The following is a 17279-nucleotide window of genomic DNA, read 5'->3' on the forward strand; positions in this document are numbered from 1 at the left end:
AAAATCACACACAATTCTACAAAATACTGTTTCAATACACAATTAAATAACATATATCTGGCAATATTTTACATCAATATGTGATCATAGTTCTTTTAGTCACTTGTAAATCCAGTACTCTGAAGTCTCCCACAGGAGCAACCTTTCTTCAAATCACATTCACTGAATCAAAATCATCAACTTGTGAAGTAATAATATTCTTTCTTCCAACAGATCATCATAATGTCAATTATAGGTCATGAGCAATTAATGATGATGTCAGTGGTATATTGGCTTGACATCTCGGAGGATAAAATTGCGAATTTCTCAACACTTAAGCAATATACGAACAGCCCGTTTGGAAGCCCCTATTGTAGCCCATTGGTTAGAAATGCAACACAATCTAGAGGAGTTTCGGTTTGTTGTTCTTGATTGTGTTAAATTAGAGAGGGGTGGTAATATGCCTCAGGCACTACTTAGGAAGGAGCAGCGCTACATATTCCAATGGAATACGGTAGCCCCAGCTGGACTCAATAAAGAGATTGAGTGGTTAAACCTCTAGGATATTTAACCTCTGTGTTAGCCTGTAACCATCTATGCGCTTGGGAGAGCAGTTTGAGCTCGCCATCGCATTGCTGGTATTCAACTACCTCACCACCTGGATGAGCCAGTAAGTGCATTTATGATAGTATGATAATGTTAGATTTTGAGAGTTTTTAACAATGATGTATATTAGGTAGGATTATAGTTAACCCACTGTTATTCTGTTTAGAATTCAAGACCCCTGATGACGCTTTTATAGCAAAACATGAGCATGTCGGGTCCTGGTTGAATGGTGGAATACTATAAGAATATGAGAGAGTGAAACTCTAAAAAGAAGTGTAATAACGATTTCAAAAAAAGATATATCTGGAATAATAGATATTGTCAACAGTGAAGACGGGCATCTTGGATATTTATGACTGACATCATCATTGATTGCTCATGACCTATAATTGACATTATGATGATCTGTTGGAAGAAAGAATATTATTACTTCACAAGTTGATGATTTTGATTCAGTGAATGTGATTTGAAGAAAGGTTGCTCCTGTGGGAGACTTCAGAGTACTGGATTTACAAGTGACTAAAAGAACTATGATCACATATTGATGTAAAATATCGCCAGATATGTTATTTAATTGTGTATTGAAACAGTATTTTGTAGAATTGTGTGTGATTTTAAATGTGTTGGTGAATGTGAGTGTGTATGGATTGGCTTGATGTAACTATGGGTTAAGGGAATGGATTTAATTTTAGGAAGATTGTATTGATTTATTAATAAATAATTTTTTTTAACTGTCAAACGGTTACTAGTGAGTAATTTGTAATATATCTGGCTAAAGTTATCTAGGGAACTTCAGGCCATCTATTTATACAGTCAGAGTTATCTAAGTGACTTTAGCTGGTCAGCGCGGAATATCAATACTGGCCAACTAAAGTTTACCTGTACCCTGAGAATAACTAGAATATCACCTCCTTATATTTGGGCAAATTTTATCCAGGTAGCAAAATGCTCAGACAAAATGTCACCAGTGAACAGAGGAGGACCAAAATTTAAACCATCAGGGTTGATTTCACTATTTCCCAAAGTTAACTGCACAAACTCTCTGAGTGTGGATTCAGGGTTTTGAAATTTAAAGAAGTCTTTATTAAACAGTTTGAGACAACAAAATAGATCAGATACAACAAGTCATTAAACTGAAAATAAACAGCACAAGAAATCCCAAAGGGGAACAAGTCACAACAGCAGTTATCCAAACACAACCTAGAAACTTCCATGTAGTATAATTTTTAAAGAACAGAAACACAACCCCCCCACCCCAAAAAAAATAAAAAAAAAATATATATATATATAATAAATAATAATCACCCCATCACAGTACTCCTTAAGCTTCCACAAACAGCAATTAAAATGAACATTTTGAAGTAAAAGGTTCTCAAAGCTCCTCCCACTTAGACAAAGTGTTACCACTAAAAGCCCTCAGTCTCTCCATTTCACAAACATACCATAGCTTATTTAACCACTTTATCAAAGAAGGGACCCGAGGGGACTTCCAAGAAGCAGCCAGTGTAACTCTAGCTGCCGACGTGGCATGACGAACCAACAATGACTGAGGATTCAGGGATTTTAACATTAAATTTCTAACAAATATACAAATGTATTACCAGTGGTTATAAAAGCTGTACCTCTGTCACATAAGGGAAAACTTACCATATTATCCATATCTGTAGAGATGTGCGTAAGTATTTACGATCTATCAAGTCCAGCAACCTTCCTCTGGTCTCCTGTTGATAATATAAGAGTTACCACAGTAAGAGAGATGCATAATGTCTCCTCGGCTCGTAACCTGAGCCAGTACGTCTAGCTCCATCTCTACCTATTTTCAAATCCATGCTAAAAACCCACCTTTTCACCACTGCTTTTGGCTTCTAGCTACTACTTAGTTACCTCCCCTTGTTCTTTCTCGCCCAGTACTTCCCTCGCCCTTAATTGTCTTGTCTGTCTGTGTTATTTTTAGATTGTAAGCTCTATTGAGCAGGGACTGTCTCTCTATGTCAGGTGTTCAGCGCTGCGTGCATCTGGTAGCGCTATACAAATGCTAATAATAATAATGTGAAGCCCCATTTCACAAAGAGCATAGAGATTGTGAAAAAGATGACAGGTCAGGATGTGCAAAACGATCTGCCAACACAGAACCTTTTCTAAAATACCTGCAGGAATGCAGCTATGAGGCGCATAGCCAGACCTCAGATTTGGGGGGATCTGAGCCCAAAGTGTGGGGGTCACAACATTTTTCCCTACACACCCACATACCTGAGCCGGTGGGGGTCCCCAGGCTCTACCAGCGGAAGCCCTCCTCCTCGTGAAGCTAGGCAATTGGTGGTACTTTTCCCAAGCTGCCACCACGCTGGCTGAACTCCCTCTTCCCCATGCACATGCTTGTTTTTTTTTTGTGAAACTGAGCATGTGTGACAGAGGCCCTCCCGCTGAACATATGCAAAAACTGAGCATGTGCAGGGGGCAGGCCTCCATCATGCATGCTCAGTTTCACAAAAAACAAGCATGTGGGGGGTGGGGTGGAAAAGTGGTGGCTCAGGAAAGGTGCCACTACCTGCCTAGCTTTGTGAGGAGAAGGGCTTCCATTGGTGGGGCTTAGGGACCCTCACCAGCCAAAGCAGCACACAGCACCTCAATACTGGGAGGCCTGAACCCAAATTGGGTGGGCTCAGGCCCCCAAGGCCCCTTGTGGTATATATGTTTGCACATGGACTTGGGATAAATCCACAATTCCAGAAATAACATGTATAGAATGTTTGTACATTTGGGAAACTTGCCAGGTGCCCTTGGCCTGGATTGGCCGCTGTTGTGGACAGGATGCTGGGCTCGATGGACCCTTGGTCTTTTCCCAGTGTGGCATTACTTATGTACTTATGCAGCAGGAACAGCCATTTTACAAACACACACGTTGGAAAAATGAATGGTGTGTCCTGACAGCTTTGACATCGAGGTGCTTGTACTTATGTGTGGAAAGGTCACCATTTCCATGTGTAGCTGCCTCATTTTACAAACCTATATGTTTAAGTGCTGCCAATTAAGAATTGAGGTGCACTTTTAACATGGTTTCATATTGGAGGCAGAAATAAACTAAATGAGATTAAGGCGAATGACTCCCTTAATTCCATGTACAAAGCCCTGGACAAAATTAACATTTTTTAAAAAAGCTATGCATGCCTTTGGAGCTGGTGTAAAACCCTATGTAGAGATTTTTCCCCATACAAGTTTCAAGCTTATTTATTACTTACTATCCCGCCCTATGGAAAACCTTCTGGGCGGCTAACAATCTAAAATAAAAGAGAGAGGCAAGAGGCAAAGAAATCAAATTAAAACATTAGACACTGAGACATGACTTGCTGGATAAAGGGTAGAACTACAATATTAGATAGGATAGAAGGGGAGGGGAGGTTTTTAGTTCTGATTTGAATTTATCAAGTGCTATCTTTAGGCACAGAGAGACTGGGAGATTACTCCAAAGTTGGGGGCCTTGAACGCTGAAGATGGCATGTCTAGTATGTTCATGAATTATTTCTCAATAACTTGGAACAAATAATTGATTTTGTTGAGCAGATCTCAATGTACATTCAGGGCTGTAAGGGATGAGATGACAGAAAAGATATATGGGTTGTCCAGTTTGCAGCATTTAAAACAAATAATAAACGTTTATAGGTGATACGATGGGTTATAGGAAGCCAATGAACTTTCTTAAGATATGGAGTGACGTGTTCATATTTATGGGAGGGAATTATAGGACCATAATTTTGTAAATGCAGCACGATGTTTACATGCTCACTAGTCATGAAGTTACTGCCTATACAGCCAGTGTGACTTTTTAGGATTGTCTTGGCTTTGGCTCTAAGACTTTTTCCTTCCTTAAATATATTAACAATGTTCTCATTTATGTTTGCGAGCAGAAAAAACAGCACAAAGGGCCTTTAAAAACAAAGGGAACACAGTTCTTTCATCAAAAGAATCCTTTAATAGTAGAATTTGATTGGAGGAAAACCCGACACGGGCCGTGTTTCGATGCTACAGCACCTGAGTCAGGGGTCACACCAATGACAAAAGAGGCTTCAACAGACTAATTTCAACCGTCTGATGTTTTCCAAAGTGTTCCTCCGAAGGGACACCACCTTGTAGTGGTGGAGGGGCTTCTGTGTTTCAATGACTCAGAGGGCTATGGTGAAAGGTTACCCATATCAGACAGGCCTCTGAGGAGAAACCAGACAAAGAGTGCCCCAAACTAGGGAGAGTGGAAAGATGGTGACCTGAAGCTCGTACGCTCAATGGCCCAGCTGTCCTCTGAAGTTGTCTTTGTTTACTTGAAATTTCCTCTCTGCATTTGCAGTTACCTTAACTGAGAGGAAGGGGACAATGGGGGGTCAGCCGCCGATGACCAGCGTTTTGTCCCCTGTGCAGCAAGTGTGGGACCGCTGCGTGACGAGCTGCCCACAGATGATTGGGTTGATGAGTCCTTTGATTAGCGTCGGCGAAGGAGCGTTGATGCTCTTGGACCTGGAAACAACTTCATCACTCCCAAGTCATTTAACCACCATGTCCAAAGGAGTGGAGGAGTGAGTTAGGAGTGTATGCTGAAACGGAAGTCGTTTACAGCTGAACCCGTGTCGGCAGTGCCACTCCTAAACCTGTAAGAGCTATCAGCTTGGAGTCTTTGGCTCCCGTGGAGGTTACATTGAATATCATCTGGAAGGCGCTCCAGGACCTAATGGTGATAGTAAATAAATTTGCTTCAGATATAATCTTATTAGTGAGCCACATGGATAATCAAATCGAATCCTTTGAGAATGAAAAATTGATACAGCAAATGAAGTTCTACAGGAGTAGGAAACGGTTAAGATTTTGAAAATGATAATAGACCAGAAAATTTTGAACAAAATGAATATTATTATAGATGATTAATACCGAGATTGTTGTTTTCCCAGAGTTCCGGGTATGACTCCTAAAGTTTTTTCCTCTGAAATGATTCCTCTTAGTATATTAATTCAAAAGGAGTGAAGCCTGTGAAACTGGGATTACCTTAATCAGTGGGAATTGGATTAGAGATTCAAGTGTTTGTATTGTTAAATAATTTCTGGTTTTAAAAGAGAAAAAAATGAAATCAGGTGTATTATTTCCACTAATACTGGACAATAAGTATGTTTCCAACAAAATTAATTGACTATACACCGTCTTGGGTTTGAAGAAGCCAACCAGACGATTAATGTGGAATATTGATTCAGATAAATAATAACTGGGGATAATCAGGTTAATACCACGTTTTCTTTGTTTACTGTTGTTTAATTGATCTCCTTGTCTTGTTTCACTCTCCCTATTTATTTTGTGGTCTAAGAAAGAGAAAGATTGTATATAATCCATTTATGTAGTTGAGATTGTTTTCCTCTAATATTGTATTAATGTACAGTCATCTCTGTATTACTGTTTGCAAGTGACCCTTGTAAAACAAAAATTATAAATACATGATAAACAAAAAAGAAAAGAACTTCATAATTTGATAGGAAAGAAACAATTGCAGAAAACAGAAGAAAATACCCCAACAAACAAAAGAATTTTAAAAATCCAAATAATAAAGATAAATAAAACAAACCGAAAACTAAGTTAAAACAACACTACCAGAGGTAACAAAGGAGAGATAACCCACTCTGGCTAATCAGATGCTGCTCCCAGTGTTGTAAATCACAGTAAACCAGGGAAATGCTGTGCTGATCTTTATCAGAACCTCTTAGGGAGAACTATTTTTGTGGGGTGGGGGGAGACTGATGATGGAAGGAGCCTGATCAGGAATAGGGGCTAGATTGATGGGAGTCAGGAGTTCCTCTCTGCTGGGCCATAGCCACGCTACCATTCAAAAATTCACCTTGTTAACACAAGTAGAGAGCAACAGAGACACACACATCCAGCAAGATAAGTTCCAATCCTACCATGATAGGCTCCTTCAGTGTTCCTTCTGGCATCACCGAGCGATTGATTTTGGCAATCCACTTCAAAGTTTTAACAGCAGCTTGGCTATTTCCAACAGAGACATTAAACCGAGCTGATTCTGGAATAAACTGAATGCATGTCATGGAAGAGTTATTGTTGAAGATATTCTATGTGGTCATTCCCCATTAGTCTTCATTTCATTTGTAGCACTTCTGCATTATACTTGGATCTTAAAATGCTATTTATCCAGGTAGCATCACCTGTTATCTGGATAAGTAGTGCTGACCAGGGCCATCCATGGACTTTTAGTGGCATTATATACTTGTCCCAAACTTTCTTGAATTCAGATACAGTTTTCATCTCCACCACCTCTACTGGGAGGCCGTTCCACAAATTGACCACTTTTTCCATGAAGAAGTATTCCTCAGGTTACTTCTGAGTCCATCCTCTTTCTCTCTCATCCTATGCCCCCTCATTCCAGAGATTCCTTTCAGTTGAAAGAGTCTCGCCTCATGCACTTATGCAACATAGGTATTTAAATGTCTCTATCAAATCTCCCCTTTCTGCCTTTCTTCCAAAGTATATACATCAAAAACCACACACTGACGCTAGCACAGGCCCCCTTTTGCCACAGCATCGTAAAAGGAACCCTTTGTGCTTCCTCACTAAATACAACCTGAGTACTTTGCACTAATGCAAATATTACCATATGATCTGTAATGGCAAATGCTGGGCAAACCCTCAATAGTTGTTGTATTAGATTTGCAACTACTCTGTATTCAGCCATGATAACTGCAGTGGCGTTCTGTGGTTCACTGCCACCTGGGGCAGATCGCTGCTACGCGCACCCCCCCCCCCCCCCCCGACTGCAGGGCAACACGGGCCCCCCCCCTCGACCCAGTCCCCACCTGTCTACCAGCTCCGTCCACCCGGTGCCTCACGCAACTCTGCACTGCTATAAAAGAAGAAAATCACCTCGTCGGCCCTTCCCTCACTGTGTCCCGCCCTCTGATGTAACGTCCTATTTCCTTGAGGGCGGGACAAAGTGAGGGAAGGGCCAACGAGGCGATTTTCTTCTTTTACAGCAGTGTAGAGTCGTGCGAGCCGCCGCACCACACAGCTGCTGGGTGGATGGAGCTGGTAGGGACTCGCCAGCAGAGCACCCCCCACCCGATGACACCCGGGGCGGACCACCCCCACCACCCCGCCTCACCCTTGGTAAGCCACTGGGTAACTGCAAAATCTAATATACTTAACTAAGGGGCCCTTTTACAATGCTGCGGTAGAGCTACTATGGTGTTGCTGCACACCAATCCAGCACTTCTGCCAGCCCACTTCAGGAGTCAGTGAAGGTGCCACCCCCAGTGCTCACCATTTCCGGTGTGACTGGAAATATGTTTTCTTTTTACCGGCAGATTATTGTGGGAGCCCTTACTGCCTCCTATTGGGCTCTCCTAGGAAATGGCTACATGGCAAGTTTGAATTTACTGCACAGCCATTTCCTTTAAAAAAAAAAATCCTGTTGCGGTAAAGGGGCCTCGGCATAAGGCAAATCCATGCGTGCAGAGCCCCTTTTGCCGCAGCTTTGTAAAAGGGGCCCTAAATGAGGCCCAATGTCTCTGTTGTTTCAACTGAAGAATGACGGAAACCAGTAAAAATAAAAATTCAAATCTTCCTTACCTTAAACACAAAGATAAGAACAATTCCAGGAAGTGAGGCTGTTCGGACAAGCCAGCGCCACCCACCAGTGGGGTTTATAACGGATGCAAGTCCAATTATCAATAAAGATCCAGTCAACCAGAAAACCTTTCAAACAGAAAGTGAGAGACAAAGTATACATGTTTCCATTTTAGTATAGCTTTTATATTCCTGATGTTTTAATTTTCTTATTTTTTTCCATAATGTATTTTGAAGGCACTTAACAGAATTGAATTGATTTGAAAATTCTCCTCCACAGACCGCCCAGGTACAAAGTACATAGGTCATTCTCAGTCTGCATTAGCTGGAAGTCAATTTTCAAAGAGAAACCACCCATGTATTTTGCCACTAGGCAACTCAGTTAAAATTGTCCCCTTTATTATTTGCATTTTCATAACGACTAGGAATAATGGCTACAGCTATCATTTGTAAAAAAAAAAAATATCTTTGCAAATCCACCTTGATCAGTTTTTCTGGTCAGTTCACCACATGGATGTTGATATCCTATTGCAGCTTTTGCCATTACATACTTTTTTGGGATCTTGCCAGGTATTTGTGACCTGGATTAGCCACTGTTGGAAACAGGATGCTGGGCTTGATGGACCTTTGGTCTGTCCCAATGTGGCAATGCTTATGTACTTATGCAGTGGTGTAGCAGAGATGTGCAAACATCATTCATATGTGGCTTATATGGGCACCTAAAAATTTAAAGTGCACACAAATCGATTAGGGGTGCTTTTACTAAGCTGCGGTAAAAAGTGGTATTACTGCGCTTTATGCAGGTTTTTCCTGTGCCCTAAGGCCATTTTTACTGCAGCTGGAAAATGGGCAATTTCCTATTTTTTCTATTAATGACCAAGCACTAGTGTTGCCATTAGCATGCGGCCATTAAAAAAGAATTATTGTGGGACCACTTATCGACACATGTTTTGTAGGCAGTTAGGGCTCATGCAGTAATCCTGCGCTTATCAGTCAGCACATGATAGTGCAGTCATAATAACTGGTTAGCACAGTAATGCCCACTGACTGCCCCCTGACTTGCCCCCTCCAACAAAACTTTTTATATATTTTTTATCGTGTGTGTAGCATGGGCAAATTTGGAACTTAACGCAGGATGCCTGAGTGCATCCTGCAGTAAGTGCAACTTTAAAGGATCCCTTAGTGCACACATTTATACCTACAAATTAGCACACATATAATAGATTTGTTCATGAAAAACAGTAGTTGTGCATATAAATCTCTGCAAACACACAAATATTGTTGTGGCTTTCAGTAACAGCTTGTAGGTCTCGCTGGTCAGTGGTCAGTACTGGTCAATACTGAGCTCTTCCTTCTGTACTTTATCCTTATCCTTTCTCTTTTGCTGTTCTCTCACTATAACATAGTAACATAGTAGATGATGACAGATAAAGACTGTCAGCATTTGTTGTCTAGGTATGGTCCCGGGTCCAGTTCATAGAGGCAGTGGGTTCATAGAGGCAGTGGGTTCCCAAAGAATACACAATCTACACGGGTTTGGATATATATAGAAAGTATATTGTATGTACATATATATAGGCTCACAGCACTTAGTACAGCTAAATATTACAATGCTGTATCAGTGTGTATGGGTTTAGATGGGAATCAATGAGAGAAAGGTAAGAATGGGGGGTGCAGAGAAAGAGAGAAGTCTTGAGGTAGGGCTGACGATGTGTGTGTGTGCAGAGAAAGAGAAAAAGCCTAAGAAAGCAGAGCCATGTGCTCTGAGAGAGAAAGCTTTGGAGTAGGGCTGAAGGAGAAAGGGGGGCCAGTGCCAGGGGCTCTGGTGTCTGAAGATGTGTGTGTGTGTGTAGAGAGAGAGAGAAAGAAAGAAAGAAAGAAAGAAAGAAAGAAAGAAAGAAAGAAAGAAAGAAGAGACGAGCCATGTGCTTCTGCTTCATATATATATATCCAACAGGAACAGAGAGGGATCAAACAACTTCCTTTCTTCCCAGCCTTTGTTAGTCAGCTATTTCCTTTACAAACTCCAGTTTAATTTCCTGATGCAAGGAAGGTGACCATTTTCACAGGTTCTACTCTTTGAAGTCCCCAGTTATGGATCCTCTCTGTCTGGCTTTCTTTGTTCTCAGAGAGAGCCCTGCTCCCAGTGCCCAGAGAGGACACAGGTATGCTAATCAGGGATAATTTGAGAAACAAAAGGGCTAGCAGGCAGCTGGGCAGCATTTGGTCCATTTGCCATCCTCAGAGCTTCCTGAGGGAGGGGGGAGTTATCAGAAGCTGGTTTCATATTAAGTATGTCCAGCACTCCTGACATATATGTCTAACAATCCTGACAAAGACCTGTACGGTCTTTCCAGTCTGCCCAACAAGATAAACTCATTACATATGGTATGTGACACTTCATATGTATACCTGGTCTTGATTTGTCCTTGCCATCGTTTGTTTACTCTTTCCAAAAATGCTAGGACTAGGGGGCATGCGATGAAGCTACAAAGTAGTAAATTTAATATGAATCGGAGAAAAGTTTTCTTCACTCAACATATAATTAAATTCTGGAATTCATTGCCAGAGAATGTGGTAAAGGTGGTTAGCTTAGCAGGGTTTAAAAAAGGGCTGGACGGCTTCCTAAAGGAAAAGTCCATAGACCATTATTCAATTGACTTGGGGAAAATCCACTGCTATTTCTGGGATAAGCAGCATAAAATGTATTGAACTTTTTCGGGATCTTGCCAGGTATTTGTGACCTGGATGCTGGGGTTGATGGACTTTTGGTCTGTCCCAGTGTGGCAATACTTATGTACTTTTCAGGGCATAGACCGTAGAAGTCTACCTAGCACTGTTCTTGTTCTAAAATTTCTGAAGTTAACATCGAAGCCCCTGAAAAAACTCTACTCCAGCCCATCCAAATCTATTCAGACACAATCAGGGCACAGACTGTAGAAGTCTGCCTAGCACTGGCCTTGTTCTCCAACTTCTGAAGCTTAAGCTGAATCTGTCCAGCCAATGTCAAAGCACAGACTGTAAAAGTTTGCCCAGTACTAGCTTTTCTTCCTAACTACCAGTGTTGCTTCTTAGTCTCCGCTAAGCTTCTTTGGATCCATTCCTTCTAAACAGGATTCCTTTTTTTATTTATCCCATGCATTTTTTAATTCTGTTACCATTTTCATCTCCACTATCTCCCGCAGGAGGGCATTCCAGATATCTACCACCCTCTCTGTGAAAAAAACACTTTATTTATTTATTTATTTAGATTTTGCTCACACCTTTTTCAGTAGTAGCTCAAGGTGAGTTACATTCAAGTACTCTGGATATTTCTCTGTTCCAGGAGGGCTTACAATCTAAGTTTGTACCTGAGGCAATGGAGGGTTAAGTGACTTGCCCAAGGTCACAAGGAGCAGCAGTGGGATTTGAACCGGCCTTGTCTTCTGACATTATTCCTGAGTCTGCCTCCCTGCAACCTCAATTCATGTCTTCTTGTTCTAGCACCATATTATGTCATATTACATATTGTATTGCCTTCAAAATGTCCTTTCTTGTTTTTAATTTGCACACCACTTTGATTTTGATAGAAAGGCAGTATATCAAGTATGCAATAAACATTAAAACATAAACATGTATAGAAAAACATGAAAAAAACCACATGAAAAACATAAAATATTAATTTAAAATGAAGACTAACCAAACATTTTGTCGACACAACTAGTGTTCCTTTAATGTTTCCTTTAGGAAGACCAACTACAATCTTATGCTATCACATATCGAGTAAATACAGCATTAAAGGGCATTCGGCATATCAGTTACTCTTACCTGAGCTAAGGGCAACATGAAGCCACGACACTTTGTAGGCAAAAATTCAGTCTTTATGATAAGCCTAAAGAAAAGTACAGCAGTGATTAAGAAAATAATTTAAAGTCAAAGCATTGTTAAAACAACTTGTTACAAATATCTATTCAATTAGGAGTCCTTTTACTAAGCTGCGGTAAAAAGGGGAAGGGAATGGGACGTGATGTACTGTCTTTCTATGGTTTTTGCAACTACATTCAAAGCGGTTTACTTAGTACATACAGGTACTTATTTGTACCTGGGGCAATGGAGGGTTAAGTGACTTGCCCAGAGTCGCAAGGAGCTGCAGTAGGAATAAAGCCCAGTTCCCCAGGATCAAAGTCCACTCCTGGCCATGTGAAATTGGCATACGCTGGGCCATTTTTTTTTACAGCGGCAGGTAAGTAGGGCAGGAAATGACCGTGCATTAATATTAAAAGCAGCATGCGGCTATTTACTGCCTGAGCCCTTTACTGACTTTGCCCACTTAGCTATAGCCTTCTTTCATTGTGCTTACTGTTTGTTCAGTGCATTGATGTGAAGTGAATGTGTTAAAGGAAGAGTTTTACCCTTGTGCATGACCTGCAACTCCACATCCTACCAAGCATCGCAGGAAAACAAACCAACCATACGAGGGGGAAAAAGAGGTCAACAAAGAGAAGTATGCTCCCCAGATGAAGGAGATCAGCAGAATCTGGAAAAAAAAAAGGATCAGAATAAAAACGATAATTGACAAGGATACTGTATAACTAAAAGCTCCAAAGGATTATAAATTACATCATTTTCCGCATTTTGTGGAATATTTTTTGTATTTTTATTTTCTACAATTTTCTGATTCACTATTAAAGGTAATCAATAGAAATAGAATAAAATAAAACATAGAAAAGAAAATAAGATGATACCTTTTTTTATTGGACTAACAATACATTTAGCTACCACATCTCTCTAGTTTGATTCACTTTAGAATTACAATTATTTGTTATAAATATGTTCATAATGGCCTTTATATCACAACATTAGAAAACAGGTATAAAAGTTATTCAATAGAGTTCATCTAGAACAGGTCAATATCCCTGAACAACCACATCCACCTTCAGAAAGCAGGCAACTTTTTAGGGCAGCAGGACATAAGACCATAAATGTTGCCATACTGAGACAAACCGAAAGTCCATCAAGCCCAGTATCCTGTTTCCAACAGTGGTCAATCCGGGTCACAAATACCTGGCAAAATCCCAAAAGAGTAAAACAGAGTTTATGCTGCTTATCCTAGAAATAAGTAGTGATTTTCCCAAGTCCATCGTAATAATGGACTAGGGTCACCATCCTTCCTCAGAAGATTCATTTCACATCTCAATTTTTATTTCCCTTTCCTCACAGACAAGGTTCACCTTCTTACGCCTTTCCAGAGCCACAGATCATCGCTATTCCGTGAAACTATTCCTGTCTTCTTATCCCCTACATCAGTTATCCAGAACTCAAAGATTGCAGGACGGCAACAATTTCATTCCCAGAAAGTCCCAATGAACTGGTCTACCACCTGCATACTCAGGCCCTGGAAGCTCAACATGGTGCACATGGTGGGCCTAATATTCAGCTAGTGATGGTCAACATTTTGCTGATTGCTGCTAGTGTTATCCCAGGAAATTCAATGCTGGGTCCCGCCTGGGCTTCGGCATTGGATTTCCGGGTATACAGGAGCTAAAAAAATTAAAATAAAAAAAATACTTGGAGCGTTTACTCAACTGACCTTGCTTGGCCACCCTGAGGTCACTAACATCTCTAGTTGGCACAGAGTTCTACAACCTATTTTAATACTGTAGCTACTGGTGAAAGAGGCTTGCAATGACTGAATGAATCTGCAACATCTTTGAATTCTCACACCTATGAAAGGGCCCCATCTTGCTTACCTTCAATCGACCATACCGATCAGCTAAGAAGCCTAAGAGAATGCTGAATAACATATAACCAAAAAACACCATCTGCAATGACAAAATATGAACAATTATTTGAGAACCACCATGATTAACTGGATTTATGACAATATCTAGATAGACAGTTAAATTACTTTTAAGGGGAAGCAAATCAATTTGTTTTGCACTCTTTTCTACCTGCCACTGTGCTACTGTTCTGGTTCTATGTAAAAAGTATTTGATGGTTACTGGCAATTGTCATTGCTCATGAAATCTCTGTGATAAATATTACAGAGTACATTTGTCCCATACTTGAGAACAAGCTACATCAGGAAACTAAAACAGGGGTTTATTTAGGGGCCCTTTTACTAAGCAGTGCTAAAAAGTGGCCTGTACTATTTTTGGCATGTGGGTTTCCATATGCTGAGTCCACGTTTAATATGACAGTAAAATGGCTGCAATTCTTATTTTCCCGTTAATGGCCACATGCTAATTTCCCAATTAGTGCATGTCCATTAGCGCATGAGCCCTTACCGCCACCTATTTACTAAACGGTAGGGGCTCCCACACTAACTCATGACTACTCTCCGCCTCCAAACATGTCCCCATGCTAAAAAAATATTTTATATTTTTTGTGCAGGATTGGTGCGCACCGATCCCTGTACTGTGTGATGCCTGAATGCATCCCGCGGTAGTGCCTTTTTAGCGTGTGGTATGTATGTGACAGTGCTTACTGCTACTTTGTAAAAGAGCCTCATAATGTTTAGGGCTTTTCATCTTATTATAGTTTGAGGCAAAGAGCGAATAACACCTCTTTATGAGAAAGCAACTAACGTGATACCTTATGGAGAAGCAATAAGAGATAAAACTTTTCCTCTGACTTGAACCTCTAAAACTGAATAGAGTAATATCCAATGTCAGAAGAAATTCAAAGGGTAATTTCGTCTTCTATAAAAGGGTCCATCAGAAAATCATATGCATGTAAATGGAAAAATATCATGCAGTGGTGTGACAATTGCCAAGAAGACCCTTTTACTTCATCAATACCAATGATATTTCAATATCTTTGTTTCTGGTCAGATTTAGGGCTTCTACCAGTTCAGATGAATCACCACAATGATATCTCAGCTTACCATGTTCAGACAGCTGGCCAGTCTACTGCTAAATATCTTGAGGAAAATGCACTGGAGTTACCAATGTTTCCGTATGTGCATGAATGTATGTTAGAATATGTAGCTTATAGCCTATTATGATTTTTAAAAACATTTTTAACTTTATATTATTAACCACCTTTATGAACAGATTCACCCAAGGTGGTGCACAGCAGGTTTTACAGACATAATTTGTACCAGGGGTGAACTGACAGTGATGTGAGCCTCCGGGCAGTAAGGGAGATCTGGGCCAGTGTCACGGTCGTCGTCGCCCATGCCTTGCTCATCAGTGCCCTGTTCCTCCTTCTAAACCTTCTAAAATTACCTGCAGTTTCAGTCAGAGACCTGTGGGGTCACTATAGAGTGGTGGAGGCCAAGCTGGTGATGTCATCAGCACTGAGCACTTCTTAAACTGGCTTCTAAGTGTGCTTAGTGTTCTGGCAATTAATCCTTGATTGAGCTCAGGCCTGCATGGGGCTCTGCTAGTTCCAACTACTGTTTCTTTGCGAGGCCATGGCCTGAAGCTTGGCCTACAGCTTTCTCCTTATGCTGTGTTCCAGTGGAAGTCTGCTTCCAAGCCATGTAGTCCTGAGAGGTGAAGCTTTGCCTACAGCTTTCTCCTTATGCCGTGTTTCTGTGAATCCTGCTTCCAAGCCTGGTAGTCCTGAGAGGTAAAGCTTTGCCTATAGCTTTCACCTTATGGCTGTGTTCCTATAAAGCCTGCTTTCAAGCCTGGTAGTCCTGAGGAGTAAAAGCTCTGCCTATAGCTTTCACCTTTGCTTTGGTCCAGTGAAGCCTGCTGCCAAGCCTGTGAGTCCAGAGCCTTCCATGCCTCAGCTGAGATTCCTGTCACCCACAGTGAGTCCTTGGTTGCTTTATGCAGCAAGTGGCTTTGTGCTGTGTTTGGGACTGTGTGGGTTGGATGACGGAGTATGCTGCAGGTACAGCGGCTGAGGCCACGTCTCGAGGCATCTCTGGATGAGGAAGCAGTGCTTGGAGCTCAGAGGGGTCCGCGTGGGCTGTTCCTGGTCTTTGGCTGCTGTGCTGTGCCACTTAGTCTTCTTCCTTGGGAGCATCAGCTCAGGTTTGGCTTCTTTACCTTGTTTGCCTTGGGAGCGTCAGCTCAGGCTTTGTTACTTTACCATGCCTGCCCTGGGAGCATCTGCCGCAGGCGCATCAGTGACTGTTTGCTTGTCTTAGGTGACATCCCTTGTCTTCAGTGAGTGGAGTGACCCGCTCTTACCTCTACCTGCAGTAGAGGTATCTTTAGATACTTTTTCTTTTTCCTTTGTTTTGCTTTGACTCCACTCTGCTTTTGAGGGAGCTTGCCACGGTTGTTCAGTGGCTTGCATGAGTGTCCTGACAGAATGAACCCTTTTCTCGACCACCAGTGTTGTTACCTCTGTCTGCCAAGTATTGTCTGTTTGTCTTTGAACCGCTAGGGTGGGCCCTTTGCCTAGTCTATTGTGTTCTATTGTATGCCATATGTTTGTATTGCTCGGTTAGTATTGAGATGTGCAGCTAGGCTGCTTATGTTTGATTTCCCCATACAGCTAGGCTGTTCTACTTTACCTTTACTGTATACTTTATGCCTCGCATTGTGTCCACTAGTATTGAGATGCGCAGCTAGGTTGCTTATGTTTGACTTCTCTATACAGCTAGGCTGTTCTACTTTACCTTATGTTATGTTTTATGTTTGCCTTGCTTCAGCTAGGTTAGACTGTGTAGCTAGGCTGCCTGTTTTTCTTTCTGTGCCATTTGGCTATTCTATTAGCCTTGTGTTTTTTGCTTCTAATAAAGCTGCCTCAGTTCATCTCCACTTGTGGTCCAGTCCAGTCCAGTCCTTTGGAGTACTCTTAGTTCTGAGGGGACTTGGTCTACCCAGAGGTGGTTGAGTGATTCTCACGTGGCCACCTCTGGGCCAAGGGCTCACAAACGTCACAGCCAGCTGCTGGATTCAACTGCTGCTGTAAATTGAGTTAATGAAAGTAATGCAATTAATCTCAGAAATGGTCTTCTGCTTAGTTATGAACTATATATGTGAAGAAAGGAATTGTAAGTGTACAAGTTGGTATACTTCCTGCAAATGAGCACTGAGCATGAGCAGTCAGTTGATCCTGCTAGAGGAGGAAGTGTGTTTGCTCTGCTCTATGCAACGCTTAAAGCTATACCCCCTGAAATTCAAAACTATTTAACCAGCCAG

The 17279-nt window shown here is 41.4% G+C and overlaps 1 protein-coding gene across 1 annotated transcript in view; it reads right to left on the reverse strand.

Annotated features, from left to right (window-relative positions):
- Positions 1 to 13994, reverse strand: part of SVOPL (SVOP like) — a 48491-nt gene extending 34497 nt beyond the window's left edge. The window contains exons 1-6 of the mRNA XM_030214902.1: positions 13923 to 13994; positions 12585 to 12709; positions 12001 to 12064; positions 8197 to 8322; positions 6516 to 6644; positions 2233 to 2306 (exon numbers count right to left, since the gene is read on the reverse strand). Coding sequence (XP_030070762.1) covers positions 2233 to 2306; positions 6516 to 6644; positions 8197 to 8322; positions 12001 to 12064; positions 12585 to 12709; positions 13923 to 13994 — 590 coding nt within the window. The remainder of the gene's footprint in view (positions 1 to 2232; positions 2307 to 6515; positions 6645 to 8196; positions 8323 to 12000; positions 12065 to 12584; positions 12710 to 13922) is intronic.
- Positions 13995 to 17279: the final 3285 nt, after the last annotated feature.

This window comes from Microcaecilia unicolor, chromosome 9 (genome assembly GCF_901765095.1).
Source record: "Microcaecilia unicolor chromosome 9, aMicUni1.1, whole genome shotgun sequence".
NCBI classification, from domain to species: Eukaryota; Metazoa; Chordata; class Amphibia; order Gymnophiona; family Siphonopidae; genus Microcaecilia; species Microcaecilia unicolor.